At 35.8% G+C, this 26,337-nt stretch overlaps 1 protein-coding gene across 1 annotated transcript; it reads left to right on the top strand.

Annotated features, from left to right (window-relative positions):
- The first annotated feature begins 12,455 nt into the window (after positions 1 to 12,455).
- On the top strand, positions 12,456 to 25,728 carry LOC149835958 (DET1 complexing ubiquitin ligase). The gene is made up of 4 exons (XM_090008876.1): positions 12,456 to 12,705; positions 22,499 to 22,559; positions 25,297 to 25,358; positions 25,450 to 25,728. The coding sequence occupies exons 1-4, from the start codon at positions 12,622 to 12,624 to the stop codon at positions 25,546 to 25,548; spliced, it is 306 nt and encodes a 101-aa protein (XP_089865002.1). The 5' UTR covers positions 12,456 to 12,621; the 3' UTR covers positions 25,549 to 25,728.
- Positions 25,729 to 26,337: the final 609 nt, after the last annotated feature.

Below are 26,337 nucleotides of genomic sequence, written 5' to 3'. Positions count from 1 at the left end.
AATACTTCGAGTGGATGTGTTTGGTTAGAGTGTTTTCCTTGCTACTGCCATGTGGAACGTCAAATGGAATGTCCGGATGCATCCATTTATCTAGAAAAACAGGATAATTTTGTGATATCTCAATATCATTATTGATTTTAATTTACATGCTCCTCCGTAATGACTGGATATCTGACGATGGATGTGAAGCAGAAACAGTTGAGTGCACTATCCAAAATTTACCTGTTTTGGAAAACCACATTTTTTTTATATTTACACGGAAAAACCACCATTAGGATCAGAGACCTAGCTCCGTTGGCTCTACCTGCCATACTTACGATCACTGTCCTAGCAGCATAAAACTTTGTGAGTTTACCCCTTGCCTCCCGGGAGTTGCCACGCTTAGGCTTGCGCAAAAAACACCCATAAGATTTGAACCTAGACCGCCTGTCTAGCGGCTTAGATCACATCCCACTACGCCAAACCCCTTTGGGTCTGGGAAACCACATTCCTTAGCATACATCTTTAAATAATTGCTTAGGGTTAAAAGGCTATTTAATTAAAAAAGGGAGTTTAAAAAGTAAATAGCAAAAAAAAAAATGGTATGGTTGTATAACTCGTAGGGGTCTGCCTCACCCCAGCTTTCTCTGTCCAAAAAAAAAAGGACCAAGGCGTTGCACCCCAATCCACTCCACACCCAGGGGCGTAGCTAGGATTCATGCGAGGAGGGGGGGGGGGGGGCAAACAGGGGTGTAGAAAAAAAAAATTGTGTGATAGTCGGGGGTCCACGGGCAGCGCCCCCGAAAAAAAAAAGTTGAGATAAAATAAAAAATGTCTACAATTATTAATAAAAATCTATTTCATATGGACAAATCAAACTATTGCTGCAGTCAGGGCTGGGCTAAAAAATGGATAAAAATCTATTTCATATGGAATCAGGGCTGGGCTAGGACTGGGCTTTTAAAAAAAAAAATAACTGTTTCGGGAGGCAGGACTGGGCTACAGCCCAGTCCTGCCCCCCCCCTAGCTACGCCTCTGTCCACACCAGTCCGAGACCACATTGCAGCAGCAGCAAAGTAAAGGTCACGTTGGATTTCAAGCAGTATCGATCTCAATAAAGCAACCTCACGGAAAAGTCTATTGTTTCTTGCTTGCATGACCCTCCACCATGCACTTGAATCCAACATGTGATCAACCCTAAATTGACCCGTTTTGAGTGCTACCCACTAGTACCACTTTTCAGGCCGAATAAGGCAAAGGGAAAACATATACTATCATAACCAAGAGGTCTTGAAGTTGAATTCTCATTAGGGCTGGATGTCAAGAGGTTGGACAAAATCTTGGACTTTAATTGTGTTTGGCTGGAAAAAAAATAGTTTTCTAGGTTTTTGGTTTTCAAAAACTAAAAAATAAAAAAAAATGAAAATTGGGCCTAGTCATTTTTTGGTCATCAACTAGCTTGGAAATAGCTGCGCTGGTGGTTGCCCATCAAGGGCTGCACTATACAAACCATTTTTCACCAGCGCTGGTGGTTGGCTCGCAAAAATAGCTTAATGTCATAAAAAACTAAAAGAAAACAGAAAAAGAACAAATAAATAAGAAGTCCAGCCATTTTCAAGACAACTAGTCACAAAAGGCCGGCCAACTCCAAAACACACACAAAAAAAACGAAAAACAAAAACTGGCCAAAAAAATGGACAGATTAGTATTGTTGGATGAGAGTGATACCAGTTTAGTTGACCCAGCCATAAAACTTATCACTTATGACTGGAAAAATGACCTATCGTGGGGTGAGGGAGGTACTAGTCCAACCATTTTCTAGCCAGTAGAAAATGGCCATACCAAGGAAGGTGTAGTTGGGGTTCACTTTATGGAGGGAAAGAGAGGTGGTGAGGAGTTTGGGAACACCCCCCCCCCCCCCTACAAAGAGAGTGTCAACGGTCGGAACCCCACTAAAATGGGTGGGTTCAAATCTGAATCCGACTAAATAATGTGGGTATTGGATCCAGACTCGAGTCCGACCAGATTTTTCATAAGAATAACCATACCCGGATTTGATAAGAATTACATAAACTCGACCTGGTTCATACCCAAAAAATATTAATAATTTTTAAGTTGTTTACATTGAAAAATTGTGAATCTTAACCAGAACTAGGGTTGAACTTAAGTTTGGTATAAAATTTCATAAACCATACCCGACCCATTTAATAATCGGACCTCGTGGGGATGACTTTGGATGGTTAATTGGACCCCTTCTTTGTAACCAAATCTTGACCCTATTAGATCCAGTACGGGTCAGGATCAGGTCATAACCCCAAACCACGTTTACCAATACTTGGTTTGGTGGCACAAAAAAAGCCACCAAACTAAGTTTTGAGATGTCATCCAATCAGGGTCATTGGGGTTACCTGGCCAATGTCACAAGTTTTGTTCTTGAAAATCTCGTGAAATTTTGAAGGAAACCTTTTTTTTCATAAGAATCTTGAGAAAACAATTAATGCATATATAACAATATACAAATACAAACATAAAAAAATATGAAAAATAATCGTAGTGTCCTTTTAAAAATGGCATGTTATTCAAAATGCTTCACAATTTACCAAAATCCTACTTATATCCAAAATGTATGATTCTTGACTTTTTATGACATTTTTGGCCTTCTATAAATATAGAATTACAAATTATTTTTGTGAATGTCTCTAAATGTATGAATCTCAATACTCCCGATGTAACTTAGCAAATATAGTACGACCTTCGAAAATTATTTTTGCAAATGTCCCTAAATGGATGAACCTCCTTTTACTAAAATCACATAAGGTCTGGACATATATCCACAAAAATTAGAATTCACAAATGTGCCACATTCGCAAGCATAATATGCATAACTCCTTTTAATGCAAAACAAATATAATTAAGATATGAATGATTTGTGAATGTCATATTACATTTGCAGACATACGTTAGGAGAGTTAATGGAGGTTCACACATTTTGGGGACATTCAAAAAAATGATTTGTGAGGGTCATACTATAAGTGTCAACTTATGTCAAGAGTATTTAGTTAAAGGGTGTTCACCCATTTTGTGGACATTAGCAAAAATTATTTATGAGGGTCATACTATATTTGAGAACTTACGTTGAAAGTATTTAGTTAAATGAGGTTAACATATTTTGGGGATATTCACAAAAATGATTTGTGAGGGTAATACTATATTTGTAGACTTACAACAAAAGTATTTAGTTAAAGGAGGTTCACACATTTTGGAAACATTTGCAAAAATTATTTACGACAATTATACTATATTTGTGGACTTACATCAAGAGTATTTAGTTAAAGAAGGTTCGCACATTTTGGAGACATTTACAAAAATGTTTTACGAGGGTCATACTATATCTGAGAACTTATGTCAGGAGTATTTAATTAAATGACATGTGCATGTGAATGTCCTCACAAATTTGTAAACGTCCACCTGATATTTATGAATCTCCATACACTCATAAAATGCAATACTTCATATATTCAAAATGTGAGTTTTATGTTTAAGGGCTACTTTTGCATAAAATTAGGGTAATTGTAGTCTCTAACCTATTTTCCCTAGCAATATTTTTTGGTGAATGTTCGACATTATTGCTTTATCTCCATTATGCGGTGGCACATCATCGGCATTTTTTTTAGCATCCAGTACATCATCAGTGGTGAGATATTCTAGTAAGCGCTTGTTTCACTTTTTGTAATAGTTTCAATTATTTTTTAAAACAATGGCATGAATCAGTTTTTTTTAAAACATTGGCGAATCAATTAATTTGTGAAACAATTGCATGGTTCTCAAGTTATCTTTGCATGTTCAATAGCCTATTCTTTTTTTTTGTTTAATTCATTATCATGTGAATCTCTTTTGCCTGCTTTTTATCATTAATTTGGTATGTCTCTATCCTTGAATTTGGTTATTTATCTTGTATTATAAAGATGACTAGAGAACACTTAGATGATTTTAAAGTTATTTTTGTATTTTCAATGGCTTATTATGTTTGTTTTTTGCAATTTGATTCCATGTGAAATAGTCTATTCCAATAGCTTATTTTGTTTCTCTTTTGTTTGCTTGTTTACCTCAATTATCAAATTTGTTTGTGTAGGAACTTGTTTATTTATTATAAACATGACAAGTGAAGTTGTAGGGGCACCAACACCTACTGATAGAACAAAGCAACTGATAGATTACACACTAGCTAATTCATCCTACTATGAAGTACATAAGAGGCTTGACACGTGGATAGAAAGAAAACTTTCTTTGTGGCCAAGAATATGGATGACTGATATATTTCATAACAAATGCAGCATTAATAAGATGAAGTCGAGATTGTTGTGTTCAAATAAGCAACAACAAACATATTCAATGGCATTAAAAAAGGTTGTTGTTGCATGAAAGAAAACTTTCTTTGTGGCCAAGAATATGGATGACTGATATATTTTATAACAAATGCAACATTAATAAGATAAAGTCGAGATTGTTGTGTTCAAATAAGCAACAACAAACATATTCAATGTCATTAAAAAAGGTTGTTGTTGTACGAAAAGTTAAAATGTAGTGTCTAAAATCATGTCTCACATCTATAAAGCATTTAAAGAGGGGGATGTTAGTGAGAAATCAGTGGTAAAGAAGTGCAATGAACTATTGACATTGAAGTCTTTAGTAGTTACTAACCAGCATGCATGACTAGAGAAAGCAAGAGATGTTGCCACCTAAAGTAAAAGTGGTGACATGGATAGGGAGAATGTGAACATCGTGAGGGTGACAAAAATGGAGAAAAAAACTTAGCAAGAGGAGGGTGACAAGGATGGAGAAAAAACCTTATCAAGAGGAGGGTGTCAAGGTTGATGTGAAGGAGATTGTGGAGAAGAGAAAAGAATTGCCTCTAGCAAACGAAGAAGCCAATGTTGAGTCTGAGGTTGAGATTGATGTTGATGGTGGTGACAGGATAGAGAAACAACCTCAGCAAGTGGAGGAGTCGATGGGTGAGGTAGAGAGAGGGTATGGTTGGTAAGATGGTAAAGGAGGATCCTCAAAAAAATGAGGAGGTTGAGGTGGACATGGTGAAGGATCCTAAGGAGGTTGAGGCAGAGAGGGTGGAGAAGGAGATGAAAGATCGTTCCTTAGAAGAGGAAGTGCATGTTTTGACGAATAGGTCACAATGACAAACAAAGTCCAGTGCTCATGAATATATACTTTCTTAATTTGTTAGTGTATGCAATATGTTTGCAATCAATTTCAATATTACATTAAATCATTTGTTAAATTGTCATATATATATATGTGTGTAAAGAATGTTTGTAAGATAACTAATTTGAATATTATACTTCAATGATTAAATTATGATATGTGTGTGAAGCATGTTTATAAGATAATCAAATTGAATATTGCATTTTAATGATTAAATTATCATATATGTATGTGTGTGTAAAACATGTTTGTAAGATAATTAATTTAAATATTACAATTAAATAATTAAATTTTCATATATGTGTGTGCATGAGACATGTTTGTAAGATAACTAATTCCAATATGCAATTCAATGATCAGATTGTGGTATGTGTGTGAAGCATATTTGTAAGATAACCGATTTGAATACTGCGATTCAATTATTAAATTGTGATATATGTGTGTGCTTGTGAAGCATGTTTGAAAGATAATTAGCTTGGATAATGCAATTAATAATCATGTATTCAATGCATTAGTGGATTAGTTATCTATTATTGTGTATTGTATCTAGTTTACTAAAATGAATTAATTTGTGTTATTCAATGATTGTTGTGTGATATATGGCCGGTTCCATGCATATTCTTGTTAATGTGTGGAGTTGTAAATAGGTTACTAAAATGAATCAATTTGAGTATTATAATCAATAATTAAATTATGATATATGATTGATTTCATGCAACTTCTATTGTGATTAACCACAAAGAGCAAATGATCTAATAAGCTATATGCATCAGTTCTATTGGTTCAAAGTACACGAGTGGTTCTTAACACTATCGGAAGATGCAAAAGACTGGCTGTATTGAATGCACTTCCGATGACTCTTGAAGGTTTATCATGGAACATTGGTCATAGTTTCAAAGATTTTGTTTAAATGCAATGAACACACGAATGGCCTCAATTCCACAACTATGTTATACAAACTTGTGGAGCTCACAATCATCACAAAGTTGTGAAGGTCGAGATGTTCATAACCCATTTATGAACGTCAGTCTTTCACTAAGTGAGTTTTTACTTAAAGGAAGTTCACATGCAACGAATGCATGAAGGTCCTCAAATTCGCAAATGTGTGACTTTGAACTTGTAGAGCTCACAATCATCACAAAGATGCGAAGGTAGGGACATTCACAACACATATTTGCAAACTCTACCCATATTTGTGAACCTTTCAATTGGATGATGTTCTGTTACAAAATGTCACGAGTTTGCAAAAATTTATGGTGCACATCATTCAGAACATGCTATTATCATCTCTCTGTTATTATCATCCACACAATATCCACAATAAATCCACATAATTATAAACACCTATTATTATTATAAATTCAAAATCTATTATTTTATATGTAATCTCATGTTTATGTAAAATTTACTGTATCTTAAAATACATGAATCTTCCAATAAATTCATCCATATTAATCATAGTATAAAAATGTAATATATAAATTCATACATATCAACGATAGTGTAAAATTTATAAAATATTTGATTATAAATTCATATATCAATGATAATTTTGATAATTTAATTAAAAAATTTCAAATCTCATTAATATCAACTTCCTCATCACAAATATCTGGCTTGTCTCCCTTTGCTTTCTTTTTGGCCTGTGAACCTTTTGTCATGGTCGACTTAGTTTCCCTAACTTTTGTTTTGAGTTGTAGACCTGTTGTCTTGCTTGCCTCCACATTATTTATGGTATGCAATTGCATCGCTTTCTCCTGCTTCACTTTCTTATAGCATTTGGCCATGAACTCCCTTATGTATGTTGCATTATCATGAAAAAATGTTATTATCAAACAACTAATTAGTTTATATACTAAACACCCAAAAAAATATGACATATGATAATGTACCCGTATAAAAGTGAGTTTCATTCTTTTGGCCAAAAACTTCATGTATAGTAGCACAAATACACCACAATCATACCTGTAACAATTGCATCATAAAAAACATATACATATACATATTGAGTTAACAATTATATACAAAGTAATTACCCATTATTTTGTTAAGGAATCCTACTCACAGGAAACACTTGCCAACTAGAGTAAGCGTTGTAGCCAAACAACTTTGTGAAAAAAAACAAACCTAAACCCCAATATTAATTATACATAATATGAGTACAAACTAAAGATATTATTGAAGGAGTAATGGGTTAATATTAGATTCTTGATGTCATCATTTGCACGAGTTGTGGTCCTTGTGGAATTGTACAACCTAAACTCTCTTTCTTTCATGATTATCTCCCACAAAACCTGGTGTTGATTGCCTTAAGTTGAAAAAAATTAAGATCTGCAACATAAATTTAGTTGAAGACATAAGCATACATCATATATAGTGTAAATGTAAGTATTTGATATTGTAAAGTAGACACCTTGTCACATTTCTAAAAAAGAAACATCAAGTTTTGGTTTTCCAAGAAAGAACAAGTCCTGAATTGTGAATTGGGAGAGGCAACCATTTGTTGTGAACAATTATTGTTAAACAATTAGTTTTTGTTAGTCGTTAAACAAAAAACAACTATCACTTTTGGGACTCACCGAGAACCACATGTTAAGGTAAATAGTCTTTGGTAGTTCTATTCCTTCTGCTACATCACATCCCTGTTTGGATTAAATTTTGTATATCATTTTTAGATGCTATATAATCAACATATGTGATACATTTATGTTAGATTTAAATGAATCTGCATACAAATCTAACAAACATGTAAACCTAACACGAGTGATTCTTTAATATACAAACAAACAAACATGTAAAGCTATTATATCATTGCTCAACAAAGTTTTCATGAAAAAATAACACTCGAGCGACTCTTCTGTTGGTTGATGCTCATTTAGCTAGTGCTTATCCACATATTTTCATGTCCAATTGCAATTGAATATAAACACATACATGTACTGCAACTAAATGTATAAACACACAACTTTTTTTCTTATATATCTTGCCACAATAAAGTATTTTATATAGGTGGTTGTTTGACTGCAACATTTTTTCTGTCACGTTTCTCTTTAGTTGGTATATCTATATCGTGAAAGACCTAAGATATACATATGACATTTAAACAGTTCATTAAAATAACTTTATATAAATATATAAATGCAATTCATTAAAAAATTATTAACAAATAAACACACATAAAAAAATACATGCACACACATACACATTTCACAACAAGAGGTGCTCAAAAAAGCAATTTGTGTATTTTTCTTTTAAGAATATGTTATCTACTATAAGAACTGGAGTACAACATTTAAAAAAAACATCAATGCATGAACGAAAGGATAATAACATGTACTTAAATCAATATCTCCTATCAATTTCAATGGGCCATAGCATTTCTTGGTTTATCGTCATTAAATGATTCAAATAGGCAAGAAGCATCCTAAAGGACTCTTCAAATATACACTACAATTCTTCATTAGTATGTTCCCATCCACGTCATGCTTGTTTGTAACTAATCTATACACCTTTCTAGCGACTAATGTCATTGATGATTTCTCTTGAAGTTATCTTTGGGTTATCATGCATATGTGTACAAATAACACCTATAATCCATGAAGAAGATACTTTTTTCAATAGAAGATTGCTTAATAAACCACAACATATATGCTCTATTTTGTACTTGTCCACTTGAAAGAATATTGTTTCATGCATATTTGTACGATAGATCTTTTAGGGGGGAATCAACCATAGTCTGCAAGTTCTTTCTTGTGAATACGATAATTACTCTAGTACTACAATTCTTCTAGAATTTTGTTTTATAGTTATTCTTGATTACATGATTGTTCAAAAACTTATGATAATGCTTTAAATAATTAAACTTTTGATCGATAATAATGTCTATTATTTGAGTTTGTTGTTAGTCACTAAAAGGATTCTCGATCATCAAGTTTTTTGTTATCGTCAACTATTTGAGATGCTTCCACTTTAATGATTTTCATTTGTTCTTCGTTGTGTGAGAATCCATTAAACGATAACCTATTCAACCACGTTTCAATAGTATATAAACAAAAAATAGTTTTACTACAAAATAAATGCTCATATAACTTGTACAACATACCAAGAGTTCAACTTTCCAATTGTCATTTATGCATCTATTACATCCACCATTAATTATCTCATGTCAACAATGTCTTGGTCATCTCCTATCGTTTCTGAGTTATCCTCATCCAACATGGTATAATAATCATCATCATCCAATTATATATTATCTACATGATCGTTGCTATTACTAATTGGTTGTTCAGATGCACAAACTAAATCAAAAGCTATTGTATTTATGATTTCATTTGCTTTTATGCATGCAATATTCTTGCATTTCTAAATTTCATGATTAACCAAAAAATAACACATTCATTATCACACCTACATTGTAAACATGGATTACAAAATCCAACAACTTGTACCTAGTTTTGTCATCCACCCTGAAAAGCTAAATGTTATCTACATTAATGTGATGAACATCAATAAATTGCTTTGCTGACATAACTCTACATTTTATGCAAAAACATCCTCTAATCATATACAACATTAGTTGGTGCACATTGTTCATTATCTGCACGTACAACACCTATATTCGTAATTGGTTCGGGCAACTGTATGCCTCCACATGCATATTAAGAACATCAATATTGCCAACTGCCTAGGACAATTTGACGTTCATCTCAAGACTGAGCTTAATAAAAATGCCTAAGATAAATGCATATTTTTCATAGGATTCCCATCATTCTCATAATCATTTCTGAGGTAGATATTTTGTTCATCAACTACTTCATGTACATCACTTCCAACAACTTCATGTTTAACTTTGAAAACAATCAAGTAAACATCACTACTATATAACATCGAGTCTACATCATCATCATCATCATCTAAATCTTCTATCCATATTTATTGGCTTTTAACATTTAGAGAATAACTATACCAGAGACAATAATTCTTGTACATATCCGATTTTATAAGACATAAAAGCCATACATTTTTTAAAGTACTATTTTTGGACACCATTATAGATTTTCAATTAGGATAATCAATGAGATGCTATTGTACTTTAACCATTTATGAGGTCATCATTAACTGCCTACAATAATCACATAACATATTATTCATCAAATAAAAAATAACATGTAATAAAAGATCATCTATATAGCCTTCATACATTTAATTAATACAACTACCTACAATAACCACTATGAATGCTTGTGCACTATCAACCCTAAGCCCATATGCCTGTGCATAGTTAACCTTAACCTTAATACCTCAAGACAAAACCACCAAGTATTAAATGAAAGACAAGCAAATAATCATAAATCAACCACAACCAAACACACAACACCAATAAATATATATATATCTATGAAAACAACCCTAAACATAGTTAATCCTAAACATATAATCCGATATCAAATATTAAATAAAATACATGCAATTATACATAAATCATCCACGATAACAACTATATACAAATATTACAAGGCTATTAAATACACACACACACACACACACACACACACACACACATATATATATATATATATATATATATATATAATTCATCTTTTTTGACCTAAGTTACTAGAGTTGCCTAGAAGACTATGAAGTTGACCAAAAGGATACCGTAACCTCACCAGAATGCTGTAAGATGAATTTCACAGGAATCACAACAAAGAAAAGAAAGAAAAATATGTGGATTCTGTATAGAAAAGAGTTAAGCTTCTAACGAGAAAAAAAAATAAAATAAAAAAAGAATTGTAGTAACTTTATATATGAATCAACAAGCATGCAAAGATAAAAACATCTACAAAATGACATTGTGAATATCATCTTGGCTCTACGTGAATGTCAGAACATTCAAGTCGCACATTACAAACATCCAAACTTTATGCGATTTTAATTAAAGGAGGTTTGTGTGGTTACATAAGCAAAGGTCATGAGGTTCACATAAGCGATTTTAATTGCCGAGGTCGAATCAAACAACATGCTAACATAAGAACACATTTGCGGAAGTATGTAAGGAATATTTATTTAAAGGAGGTTCTCACAGTATCTGTGTGAAGGTCATGTAGTCTGCAAACTTTATGCGATTTTAGTAAAAGAAGGTTCACACATTTTGAGATATTTGTAAAAATAATTTGTATCATAGGATAAAGGTTGGATGGATGAAATAAAAAAGTGCAACTGGAGTGTTGTGCGATCGTAGAATGCCATTGCGGTTGAAGGAAAAGTTTTATAGGACGATAATTAGGCCCGCTTTACTATATGGTACAAAATATTGGGCTGCCAAGAGACATCATATTTAAAAAATGGGTGTAGCTGAGATGCGTATGCTTAGATGGATGTGTGAAAATACAATAAAAGATAAGATTCAAAACGAGAAGATACGTAAGAAGGTAGGCGTTGCATCCATTGAAAATAAGATGAGAGAGAATCATTTACAGTGGTTTGGACATATTCGGTGAAGGCCTAATGATGCTCCAGTTAGAAGGATGGAGAAATGAAAAAATATATTAGTTAAAAGAGGTCGGGGTAGGCCTAAGAAGACTTGGATGAAGATGATAGGAAAGGATATGAATGCTTTGAACCTCACCGAGGACATGACATTGGATAGAAATGATTGGAGGAGAAGGATTCATGCGGAAGACCCAGAATGATTTTCTTTTTTGGTTCATATCGCCGACCCCAATTATTTTGGGATGAATGCGTAGTAGTTGTTGTTGTAAAAATGATTTGTGAAGGTTGTAATATATTTGCAGAGTATTTAGCTAAAAGGAGGTCCACATTTGGAAATATTCACAAAAATAAATTTTAAATGTCATGCTATATTTGTAGAAGAGCAAAAATGTCTTAAAAATTTGAGAATAAGAAATTTTGGATATGAGAAGGATTTTGGCAAATTGTGAGACATTTTCAAAATTAAGCAATTTTACAAAGAGAGTATACTTGTTTTCAAAAAAAGTTATATATATAAATATAAGCGAGTAAATGAATAAATAAATACATAAGCGATATTTGTGATATATCCTTCATGCTTCAACTTAAAAAAAAAATTCCAATTCCACTATCTCTGCCCCACCCATCGTCCATGGGCCATGGCCCATACCCCAATTGTTAAATGACAGAAGAGGCAATTGGAAACTTCTTCAATCACCAACGAGCAAATATGAAAAGAAATTTCAGTAGACGAATACTCAGACACGCGCCACCGCACTCGTGTTAATCCTGTGTACGCTAAGATGACAACGCTTTGCGAATGATCCGTGGGCAACACCTAGGGCTCTTTTTCCCGTACCTACCTCTCGATTACTTGACGTTCCATGGAGGAAGGGGCGACCATCGTCTTCGAATAGCGAAATCTCCCCAAGGATCCTCTAAAATACCACTTTGATGGGGTCCGTGTGGGGGAATTGGCCTTCCCACGATCCCCACAATTTCAGCCAACTCAAGCCCTCCGACCCTTCCCATCCTTCGGTGAGCCTACTTTCTTACGACCATCTTCCATTTTCGTCAAGATGGGTATCCGTTTTTCGATGGGAAAACCTCTATTTCATCGTTTAATGCCTCAGTTAAGCTAATATAGCAGCTTCCCACTTCACGATTTTGGGTTTTGTTCTGAGATTTTTCATTTATACGTTTTCTCGGATGGATTTCATGGCATAGGTTCACTAGCCAGAGTGTCTGTTTTCCTCATGGGCGATCAAATTTCTGTTGGGGTTCTGGTTTTGAGTTTTAGTGGTTTGCATTATATTGGTTTTCTGATTCATAGACATTACCATTCTGTGCTTTTGCTTGTCTCCACGTCCAAAAGTATTATTTATTTTTAAATATTTTGTTTTGTTGTGCTCTTCTAATTGAAAATATATCCTCATAACTCTATCTGTGCGTGCGATGAAAGAGTTGGGAATGATACAGGTATTAGTGAAATAACATTGCATTTGTGGGTTTTTAAGATTGGTTTCATGAGATGGGTACATCAGTGAGGAAACACGTGCTGAGTTTGGTAGGAAGTGTTTTAGTTGGCGTGATTCCTTAGATAACATGTCTCTAGTTTAACTGTGGTGGATCATTCTTGCGGTGTGTTTTGAAAATAAGGGAGCTGATCGAGTCGGTGTGTATAATCACTATAGGAATTATCTGATTGGCGAGTCTTCCAATTAGAAAAGAATATATTTGTCTTATTGAGAAGGGGATAAGAAAACTCCCTGTGTTGATGTTGGAATGACTGCTGTAATATAATCATGGTGAGATTAATTGTTTGATGAGCTTATTCATGCAGGTGTTCTTCTTTTCGAGAAAATGATTATGACTTGAGTTCGACATGATTTCTGGCTGCTCCATGATCTTTTAGAAATAAAAATTGTTGGTCTTCGTCTACTCTTTGTATCCATCATTAGCATTTCATAGTCACTATACAGTAAATCTAGGCTACTGCAAACACTATCATTGTATCCTGGCAAAGTTGCAAATGAAATTATAGCAGTTTTAGCTAATTCATCTTAATTGATACTTATTTTTTGTTCTTGTATGTATGCGTCCCTGCCCTGTTCCAACAGGGATGCATCACAATATTCCCATGCTTGTTATGTGTAGCTGTCTCCCTGTAACATGCGTTTACTTTTAAGAGCCTTGATTGCAGAAAGTATCACATTTTTTAATTTGTATATCCTAGTAATGAACTACGAAGCCTAAGAAAAAGAGGAATGGTCTTACAATATATTTTGTACTTAGGCTATGGTTGGGAGCCTTGAATCACAGGTTGTATTGTAGTTTCCCCCATGCTCTCATAGTCTCTTGCTGCTTGGGAGCACCGGCATTGCTAAAATAATGCATTGGGAATGGTGTTGGCAGCCCCAACACCACATTTCAACACCATTCACAGGAGGATGTTTTTGGTGACTCCATCTCTCAACATCACACATTGGTAAAACAATATTTTGGCAACACACCGAAACCATGTTTCCAACCCAATGCAAGGCTCCCAAACATAGCCTTAGTGTAGAAATTACTCTCACATTCTTAATGTAACTCCATATTAGTGGCTTCTTTAGTTACAACCATTTCCTTGATTATCATATACTATAGGGGCAATGTTGCATCAATTGCCCTATAACAATGTTAGGGAGCTTGAAACTGTCATTGATGAAACAGTTCAGCTGTGTTGTCATGTCATAATGACCTAAGTATTTGCTATTTTGTCATGGACTAACATTCTCTTCTTCCGAAGCATGCTACTTGATGAAGTTATTCTCAGCAGGAATCTTGTTTTTTATCATCTAAAAACTGGAAGACCTAGGAAGCACATCTTTGTGTCTAATAAGTTGTTGGATGCAAGTGTATTTATTCTTCACACGAGGCAATTCCTTCATTTCCTGCCACTCTCGAAGCTGCACATGTTGCATTAAACACAGGACCTTTATTTCCTTCTTTCTTCTTAAGAGGAAATGAGACTTCTACTTTAAAGTAGCACTGTAATGTTTGAAAGAAACGAGTAATGCTTCAATTAGAATCATGAAAAATGCTTCCTTCTGAAAATTTCCTTTTGGATGCCTTAACAAACATATCCAAGCAAGCAATGATGCTTCCTTCTAAGGTTTTGGAGCCACATATTGGTGTGTTGCACACTAGCTATTGGAGATGGGCAGCCATTCTGTTTGATTAAAAGTTTGATAGGACTTGCTTGGCAAATGTCCTTTTTATAACTGTCACAATTGGTGGCTTACCAAGTTCCAAGCCCAATAGCCGCTGCCATGGAAACTGGCCCTGTAGCTCAAAATTGTTTTCAAGTGTCCATCAACTGGACCAAAACTTTGTTTATACATAAGTATTTCCATCATTTTTTTTGTTTTCCTCTTTCCAATAATGGAGATTTGGGTTGGTCCGTGATGGAGTTTTCATCACTTAGGATGACACGCTTCTATCCAGTCCAGCTATCTTACACGAGCCATATTCCGGTACTGGTTAACACATCTCTTTTGTATGGATACGTGTACATTTTGACAGTAATTTATAATTGTTGTTTCTATCAAACCCTTTAGGCATTTTAAGGTTTAATAGGTTTTCCATATTGCAAGGTTTGGGGTTTTGTGTTGGACTATTTCATGGTTCACACACTGATTGCCTTTGCCAATCTCCCAGTTTCTTTTCTCCTCCCAACTATGTGGATGGAGATTCCTTTCTTTCTATCATAGATTTCTTTCCCCTAAAAAGAATAGGTTATATGGGCAGTGGCTAGTAGACTCCAACCATCCTGATCCCCCATCAAACAGGACTTTCTAGTGGAGTGAAAGCTTGTGATTATTGTTCTAGATAAGTGAAGGCAGGCAATGACAACAGCTTATCATTACCCTTTCAACAAGCTCTCTGCTGAACTTAACACAAATGAACAACAATGTCCATCATGTTCTTTCTCACTAGACGTTCTTATAAATTCTATTCTATGTTTGTCTTTGGTTTCTAGTTTTCAAGTAGCCCACCTGTAAAGCGAGCATGAGATCAATGCTTAGTAATTCTTTTTCCTTAGGCTTATGAACTGAACCTTGAGCTATCTTTAGATTATGAGAGAGGGACTGGATCATAGTTGAGTATTTTGATGTTTGTTGACACTATCAAGATTGCTGTACGTGAATGAAGACCTAACTTTTTGACTAGGTTTCCTCCTCCTTAATGATACTCATATTGGATTTGCAATCTTTTATTTCAGCCTTTCAGGACTTAGAAACACTTTTTTGTGTTCAGTATGGAAATATAATAAAACATTTACAATTTTCTCTATCAAGAGTTCAAGTTCAAATGTTGAAGTGCACAAATGGTTAAGCTTGCTTGATATGTGGCAGCAGGTACGACATTAGCTTGGTTAAATATAGGTGATATTCTTCCATCACCAGATCTTTTGAAGACCGATTTCTTGAACAAGGTTTTTACGTTTTCATATTTAGGTCATGACCTTCTATCCATGATCATGCATCCGCTATTATGTATATAATTCTCCATGTCCACTGAAGCATCTCATTTGCTAACAAAACACAGAGACATCTGTCTATCTATGAGTATAAATAAATAAATAAGTTCTATTACCCCTAGCATATTTCAGAATACCATGTCTGTGCTTTGTTCCAGTCTTCCAGACAACACTCTCGAGGTTATTTCTATAGACTTAAAACAGTGTATGTTTGTGTTCACTTATTTGTGTATTGTCAAGATTGGAGAATCTTCCTAAGTACTTACATGTATTATCAATTTATGAGACAAATTATTTACTCTGTATATATTTTGGACGTCCAATGGGCTTAGGCAACTCAATTTTGTTCCCTTCTGCTGCTATCATAGTAATTACCTTGTATAATTTACATGGAGTCAAATCAGTCTGATTGGCATCTTGGGTGTAACCTCCTTGTGTGTAGGTAAACTCATTAATGAGTTGAGCCTTTTCAGTAACCTGATAGTTTGCCTGTGCAAAGTTTCTGCTATTAGTCTACAACCATGGTTTTTAACAGAGTTACCAAAAGCGCCATAGGGAGTGGGGAAGTGCACTTCCTCGAAGCACAAAACATTGCGCTTCCGAAACATGCTGGGAAGCGCACAAAAAAATTAGGAAGTGCAGTTCCCAATTTAGGAGAAGCACGCTTCCCATCACTTCCCCCCTTTTTTTCATTTTTTTGTATTTTTAATTTTAATTTAATTTAATTTTTTCTCTTTTTTCACTTCCCCCCTCACTTCCTAGGTCACTTCCAGTTTGCTTCCAAGACGATTTTTGGTTCGCTTCTAAGTCCTCCCACGCTTTCCGCTTCCTAAAATTTTGAAAGTGCTTCGCTTCCCGCTTCCCGAATCGCTTCCCGCTCCCACTTCCTCGACTGACAACTCTGGTTTTTAAGGGTGTTGGCCTCAAGTCCTAGGCCTCTTTTATGGGGAAAGACGCCCGTCCCTCTCTCCCAAAGAAGCTTAAGCCTCTATTCTATGAGAGGCGTGGGCCTCTCAATTGTTCCCTATACAAGGGTATGGTCATGGTGCTATGCACCATAAACTAGGTGCTCCTTAATGTTTATGTTAAATGGCAACAAACATAATTAAAAGAATATCATTTGTTCATTAATGAGTTGAGCCTTTTCAGTAACCTGATAGTTTGCGTGTGCAAAGTTTCTGCTATTAGTTTACAACCATGGTTTTTAACAAAGTTACCGGAAGCGCCATAGGGAGTGGGGAAAGCGCCATAGGGAGTGGGGGAAGTGCGCTTCCTCGAAGCACAAAACATTGCGCTTCCAAAACGTGCTGGGAAGCACACAAAAAAATTAGGAAGTGCACTTCCCAATTTAGGAGAAGCACGCTTCCCATCGCTTCCCCCTTTTTTTTCATTTTTTTGTAATTTTAATTTTAATTTAATTTAATTTTTTCTCTTTTTTCACTTCCCCCTCACTTCCTAGGTCGTTTTCAGTTTGCTTCCAAGACGATTTTTGGTTCGCTTCTAAGTCATCCCACGCTTTCCGCTTCCTAAAATTTTGAAAGTGCCTCGCTTCCCGCTTCCGCTTCCTCGACTGACAACTCTGGTTTTTAAGGGTGTTGGCTTCAAGTCCTAGGCCTCTTTTATGGGGAAAGACACCCGTCCCTCTCTCCCAAAGAAGCTTAAGCCTCTATTCTATGAGAGGCGTGGGCCTCTCAATTGTTCCCTATACAAGGGTATGGTCATGGTGCTATGCACCATAAACTAGGTGCTCCTTAATGTTTATGTTAAATTGCAACAGACATAATTAAAAGAATATCATTTGTTCATGGTATTATGTAAGTGAATAATACAAATCTGAAAAATGTTACATTTTGGGCAGCTTTGTAAAATAGAAATTGCCTAGAAACCATTAAAAGGTAAACAAAGGACATAATAGGTCACATTTGTTATTTAATAGAAAAGAAGAGGAAAACAAATCAAAGAGTCTGTTGGATATATTTTTTTCTCCTTCAAGGCTTTTATTCTTTTGGTTTTAACCTATATATTTATTCAGTTATTCAGATGGAATCTAACTTAGCCAACATAGGTCCAATGATCTGTACCTGTGTATAAGGATGTTGACTCTTTGGGATATTCTAATATCCAACTGATTAGATTTGGTAGAGTAATATAATCAGTAATAAGATTTTGATTCCATTTAGAGTTTTTGCATTCATATCCAAAATTGGATCCAAATTACAACCCAAACTCATAAATTTCTCAATATCTTATGCAGTCATATTCAATAATGCGTTCGTTCGAGCTAAATCTGGTTTGATTAGCTTAAATAGCTAGCAGGATCCAGATTTGATATTAGCTTTTCTATCTAAATATAAATCCGATTAGGTTGGCTTCGATGATGTCTACAAACTAACCGAATCCAACCTGTTTACTTCCTACCTTCATATGAGTGATACAACAACAACAACAACAACAACAACAACAACAACAACAACAACTATGCCTTCATCCCAAAACAATTGGGGTCGGCGATATGAACCAAAAAAGAAAATCATTCTGGGTCTTTTACATGAATCCTTCTCCTCCAATCATTTCTATCCAATGCCATGTCCTCGGCGAGGTTCAAAGCATTCATATCATTTCCTATCATCTCCATCCAAGTCTTCCTAGGCCTACCCCGGCCTCTTTTAACTAATATATTTTCCCATTTCTCCATCCTTCTAACTGGAGCATCATTAGGCCTTCACCGAATATGTCCAAACCACCGTAAACGATTCTCTCTCATCTTATTTTCAATGGGTGCAACGCCTACCTTCTCACGTATCTCCTCGTTCTGAATCTTATCTTTTATTGTATTTCCACACATCCATCTAAGCATACACATCTCAGCTACACTCATTTTTTGAATATGATGTCTCTTGGCAGCCCAACATTCCGTATCACATAGCAAAGCGGGCCTAATAGTCGTCCTATAAAACTTTCCCTTCAACCACAATGACATTCTACGATGGCACAACACTCCAGTTGCACTTTTCCATTTCATCCACCCAACCTTTATCCTATGATTTACATCTCCATCAATTTCTCCACACTTTTGAATGATAGATCCCAAATATTTGAAACAATCATCCACCGGTATTTCTTGCTCACCAAGCTTCACTACACTCCCATCACTACTTCGTTGCTTACTAAACCGACATTCCATATATTCTGTCTTACTCTTACTCAACTTAAAACCTCTTGCTTCCAATGTCTGTCTCCATAATTCTAACTTAGCATTAACCTCAGCTCTAGACTCATCAATCAAAACAATATCATCAACAAACAACATACTCCACGACACATTTTCTTGAATTGATCTTGTAAGCTCATCCATCACTATAGCAAATAGGAAAGGGCTTAAAGCAGATCCTTGATGTAACCCAACCGTTCTAGGAAAATTGGTTGTCACCCCTCCACAAGTGCGGACATTGGTTACTACTCCTTCATATATATCTTTAATTATACTAATGTACTTGAGAGAAACACCTTTTTTCATCATTGTCCACCAGAGAACGTCCCTAGGTACTCTATCGTATGCCTTCTCCAAATCAATAAAAACCATATGCAAATCTTTGTTCCTCTCTCTATATCTCTCAATAAGTTGTCTAAGAAGATGTATAGCTTCCATAGTTGATCTTCCAGGCATAAAACCAAATTGATTCTTCGATATCATGACAACCTTCCTCAACCTAGACTCAATCACCCTCTCTCAAAGTTTCATAGTATGACTCATGAGTTTTATACCACGATAGTTTGTGCAATCTTGTATATCACTCTTATTCTTATATAGAGGCACCAAAGTACTCTTCCTCCACTCATTAGGCATCTTATTTGTCCGCCAAATCTTGTTAAAAAGATTTGTCAACCATTCTAAACCTTTCTCTCCCAAGCATTTCCAAGCCTCGATAGGTAAAGCATTTGGGCCAACTGCCCTTCTTGATTTCATTTTCTTCAAAGCCTCTGCAATTTCTTTCTTTTGAATCTTGCGCATGAAGTCACGATTCATCTCATGAAAAGGAATGGAGAAGTCTCCAAGATCCTGAACATGACTTTTATTAAATAGCTTATCAAAATAATCTTTTCATCTCTCCTTAATCTCCTCATCTTTGACTAAAACCCTTTGCGTTTCATCTTTGATACATCTAACCATACCCAGATCCCTCGATTTCCTATCTCTCATCTTTGCAAGCTTATAAATATCCTTCTTGCCCTCTTTGGTATTCAACTTGTCATAAACCTCTTTATATACCTTATCCCTCGTGTTTCAAACTACTTTTTTAGCTTCCTTCTTTGCTATCATATATTTCTCCAAATTCTCATTATCACGACTCTTACTTAGATTTCTATAACACTCTCTTTTAACCTTAATAGCTAATTTGACATCCTCGTTCGACCATGATGTATCCTTACCTAGTGGTGCACCGCCTTTAGACTCACCCAATACCTCCTTAGCCACCTTTCTCATGCCACCCGCTATCTTATTCCACATTGATTCTGAATCATCCTCGAGACACCAATCAGCTTCCTTAACTACCTTCTCTACAAACATTCCTTGTTTAGCTCCTTTCAGTGCCCACCACTTAATTCTAGGATCTATCCTATGTCTATCCCTTTTGCGGCATTGTCTAATTCTAAGATCTAAAATTAGGACTCTATGTTGTGTAGCTACACTTTCTTCCGGTATAACCTTACAATCGATGCAACAACGCCTATCTCTCTTTCTAAGTAGGAAAAAATCTATTTGACTCGTATTAACCCCACTTTTAAATGTTACTAGGTGAGACTCCCTCTTCCTAAACCAAGTGTTTGCTAAGATCATATCATAGGACAAACCAAAATCTAAAATCCTTTCTCCACTTTCGTTTCTTTCTCCTATATCATAGCCTCTATGGATACTCTCAAATCCATCTCTACTAATGCCTACATGTCCATTAAGGTCACCGCCGATGAAAAGCTTTTCTCCATAAGATATCCCTTGTACTACTCCATCTAAATCTTCCCAAAATTGACGCTTAATGGAATCATTTAAACCTACTTGAGGTGCATAAACACTAATAATATTAATAATATCCGTACCTAATACTAATTTAATAAGTAAAATCCTATCACCCTTCATACGGACCTCAACTACATTATCTATAAACTCATAACTCATAACAATCTCTACTCCATTCCTATTCCTATTTATTCCTGTATACCAAATCTTATATCCCCAAGGTTCTATCACTTTTGCTTTCTCACCTACCTATTTGGTCTCTTGTAGACATAAAATATCAATCTTTCTCCTACACATAACATCTACTAACTCTACCAACTTACTAGTTAAAGACAACCCTATGTTCCAAGTGGCGAACCTAATTTTATGGTCTTGAACTAATTTCTTTACCCCCACCCGTCCAACAAAGTGAGGGAACCCTTGCCTATTTGACACCACACCCGGGCGCCGGTGTGACGCGTCGCTTCTGGGCGACGACCTAGCAACCCTTGCCCATTTATCACTGCCTCCGGGCCTATAGAGTACAGCGCGTCGCTCAGTAGGGAACGCCCCAACGAAATTCTCATATTGGTTCATATTCATAGGGTATGACTAAGTTTTTATGCTGGCTGTCACTGGCCTACCGCAACCCTCCTCCTTTATCCGGGCTTGAGACCAGCAGTGTATAACTAAACAGTTATACACAGGCGGAGTTCATATGAGTGATAATAAATCAAATAAAATTTTGATAGTTTATTGAATTTTACCCCTTGAAACACATTTAGGCTCACACCTCATTATGCTTGAAGGCTTTGGCCTCGTTCGTATTCTTCAAAAACACCTCAATACTCTCATGCCTTTGAAAACCTTGTATGCAACTGCATGGCATGCCACGTGTCAAATAATGGTTGGGTCACACTGGAAGCATAAAAGGATGACATGTATCAGGCAAACGACAAACACTTATTAAACAACATGCAGTAAATGCCTGTTTCAGTTGTCCAGTGGGTGAGACGTGGCAAATGTAAAGATCAAATGACAGGGTATTGTGCAATTTCAATGGTTTTATTTGTGTTTGTGGGTTTTGCCTAGGTATGAGTTTGCAAGTGCATGCCCATTGCCCTCCAATTATGCACTTCTATGGAGCTTTTGTTTTCATCAATGCTTCTGACAAATAACTGGATGTGTCATTAAACCTGCAACTTCATTAAGAATGAATCTCGTCTTTTACTTGTCTTTTTTCTGTTTGGTTGCTTCTCAAATTCAAATAAGAGACCTTTAGCATTTGTATCGGATTGTTTGAATTTCAGAAGCTAACCCCTGCCACATACCACCCTACTCACAACAGGACTGCGCCTCCTGCCGACCAAGGTAATAATCTTAATCCATGCTTTACTTTATTTAGGATCTTTATAGTGGCTTTGTTCATTCACTAAAATCATATTTACAGCTTCCTTTAGGATTCTAACATTTTGGATGTTGTAATTTATCAATCATTAAGGCAAGTTTGGTTGTATTGCATCAAATGATGATGTTTGTCTTCTACCTTTTTGCTTTTTGATAAGGCTTGTTAAAAAAAAATATCCTTCTGTATTTGCTTTTTGTTGATACTGGTTATTAATGATTTATGTGGAGACATAAAATCTTTGACTCATGTATGCATGAATGATCATCATTTTTCAGCTCTTCTATCAAAAGGTGTTTTAGAAAATAATCTTTCAAAGATGATGGCATTTTTTCCTGCCGTTGCTTCACTGTATCAGTCAAATCATCCTATACTGTCGCAACCTATTGAAGGTTAGTAAAGAAAAAAGTTATTTCTAGGAGTAACATTTTATACAAGCTACCCTTTACATGGGGTGGAGTGGCTGAAGCTGGTTCAACAGAAGAGGAATATTGTGGGGTTCAATCTTTCTTCAATGCACTTTAAGGGCATGACTGGCGGGTAGCAAAGGGGCTATCCCTATTCATCTGGAATTTGGCAACTCAAGTCAATATTGCTGTAACTCAGCATCCTTTGTGCTGCATTCACTGTCAAAGAGAAAAAAAATGGGAAAAAAGGCTGGATTGATTTGGTCTTGAATATTCAACTAGCAACCTTGAATGCAAGGACAATTTGGAGCAGTGTTCACAAATTACCTGTTTTATTCTTTAATGGAAATCTTAGATAAAATATAACATTTCAAGCAATCATTTAAACTGCTGAGATGGTATTCTCTCTTATAGTTGGCTTCTTTACCTTTATGGCTTTATGGATTGATCAAGTCGTGAGTTGTTGGGACTCAATACTGTTTATGGGCCTGGTTCACTTCAGAGTCAAAAGACTCAAAACTGGGACTAGTGAAAGCTGCTATAGCAGTCACACGGTATGAATGCCTTCAATCTTCATGACTTCAACCTTAAGTACAAAGGCAACTCCTGGGATTCTATAAACTTCCCTATTTGGGTATAGGCACTACTTCATCTATTACAAGGATTATTGATCATTATGTTCTATTTGAACAAATGTTGTTTATGGTTTATTTTCCTATAACGGTTGGGTTACATCAAGGATCTGCATTAAGCCCTTTTCTTTTTGCTATAGTGTTAGATGAACTTACGGGATCAATTCAAGAAAATGTGCCGTGGTGTATGTTGTTTGTTGATGATATTGTTTTGATTGATGAGTCTAGAGTTGGGGTTAATGCTAAGTTAGAATTATGGAGACAGACTTTGGAAGCAAGTGGTTTTACGTTGAGTAAGAGTAAGACAAAATATATGGAATGTCGGTTTAGTAAGCAACAAAGTAGTGATGAGAGTGTAGTGAAGCTTGGTGAGCAAGAAATAGCGGTGGATGACTGTTTCAAATGTTTGGGATCTATCATTCAAAAGAATGGAGAAATTGATGGAGATGTAAATCATAGGATTAAGGTTGGGTGGATGAAATGGAAAAGTGCAACTGGAGTGTTGTGCGATCGTAGAATGCCATTGCAGTTGAAGGGGAAGTTTTATAGGACGACAATTAGACCCGCTTTACTATATGGTACGGAATGTTGGGCTGCCAAGAGACATCATTTTCAAAAAATGAGTGTAACTGAGATGCGTATGTTTCAATGGATATGTGAAAAGACACTAAAAGATAAGATTCAGAACGAGGAAATCCGTAAGAAGGTAGGCGTTGCACCCATTGAAAATAAGATGAGTGAGAATCGTTTACGATGGTTTGGGCATATTCGACGAAGGCCTAATGATGCTCCGGTTAGAAGGATGGAGGAATGGGAAAATATATTAGCTAAAAGAGGTCGGGGTAGGCCTAAGAAGACTTGGATGGAGATGATAAGAAAGGATATGAAGGCTTTGAACCTCACCGAGGACATGACATTGGATAGAAATGATTGGAGGAGAATGATTCATGTGGAGGACCCAAAATGATTTTCTTTTTGGTTCATATCGCCGACCCCAATTGTTTGGGATGAAGGCGTTGTTGTTGTTGTTGAACATGTAGACAAATATGCTTTTACTTATGGATGAAGTTTTGGAACATTCATGTGGAGAGAGAGAGAGAGAGAGAGGTGGGTAACAGTATTTTGTGGCAATATCATAAGAGTGCTGCTGCTTTTCTCTTTATATCGGCATGCATGATCTTTCCTGCCCTTCATTATCCTGCTTTTCGCTATGATTATGATTTTCTTTTTCCTTTTTTTGTATTTGCTCTATATCTGGACAGACTATTTGTCAGATTCTTGAATCTTTTTGGGGTTAAACTGGGATTGGTTGATGTCTTTACCTGGAAACACAGATACACATTACTACACTTGTTCATGGCTGATTTGATAAAGCGTTCCTCTCCAGATAAGAAAACGGATTAATTTGTAGCTGAAGAGGTTATGAAACTTGGGTCAGATGGTCTGGCTTATATTCTTGCTAATATTTGACAACTGACAAGATATTTATTCCAGAATTTCAAGTATTTGAATGTGTACATCCATCTCTGCTCCCCCCCCCCCCCCCATGGACACAAAGGACAGTTCCCATTGGTAACAGTTAGTTAAATAGTAACAGAACGGAAGAAACTTGATGCTTGTTTTCTACTTCATCACAAATATCTAATCCAGCAGTTTTCCTGCAGTAATAACAACTGAAACTACAAACATTCTTTTGAGACAATTCTACCAGCGGGCTGAAGAGAAGGTCAGATTCAGTCATCTTGATACATGATAAAATACTTGACATGGTAAATAACTGGGACTTAGCTTGATTGTCAAGTTTTGTATTTTTGCAGTTGAGACCGAAGAGAGCCGCATCAGAAGCCTTGCTACCTGACCATGGATGCAAGCAGCTCAAGGGCTGCCAATCTGATGATACCCTGCCTCATGAATAAATGTTTCATATTTTGATTTATGATATCATATCCTGTTGGCAGCCATGGTCTTGGTAATTGCTTTTTATGATGGTTTATGATTGTAGGTTGCTTTGTTCTTGAATTGAGTTTGTACACAGTATTATACACAAGAATTTGAGCACAAATGGAAGGATGGCCTGCATTAATTTGCGTGTTCCATTTTGGTATACATAACAGTCTGTATTTAGCAGCAACATATGCATCTGGACAAGAGAATGGGTTTGGATCAATTGTGAATCTTGGGCGAAGTTGTAGCTTGGATTGATAGAAAGATGGGTTTGGGTAGGGTTCATTTGGATTGGGTATTCAAGTTGTTTGATACTGGCAGAATCCGACTGGGTTGTATAGGATGGTGATTGGGCACGAATATTAGGGTCTGATCGGTTCCTGACATGATCTGGACAATAACATATAATTAAACCCATATTTAATTGGGTTAGATTTTGGATCAGGGTTTGAGAATGATAAGCTTGGTTTGAACGTGATCTAAACCTATAATATTGTTGAGTTTAGTTTTGACTTGGTTCATATTGAAACTGAGGCTCTGTTTGGGTAGGGATCTAGGTTATAATAGGTATTTGGATCATTATAGCTTAGTGTAGTTGAGTGTTGAAGTGTGTATGAGTTAAAATCAAGTTTAGATGGGTCAAAATAGGAGTATTGGGACTGATTTGGTTGGATTGGGGCAAAGTTTGGTTTTGGATAAAAGGAATCAGATTGAAAAGGTTGAGAACCGGTTGGAGAGGTGGGTACATTACCGGTTCTCTA

Source organism: Nuphar pumila, chromosome 6 (genome assembly GCF_984573655.1).
Source record: "Nuphar pumila chromosome 6, dmNupPumi1.hap1.1, whole genome shotgun sequence".
Taxonomy (NCBI): domain Eukaryota; kingdom Viridiplantae; phylum Streptophyta; class Magnoliopsida; order Nymphaeales; family Nymphaeaceae; genus Nuphar; species Nuphar pumila.
Note: the sequence above shows the minus strand (reverse complement) of the source record. Positions and strands in the feature narration are given on the sequence as shown.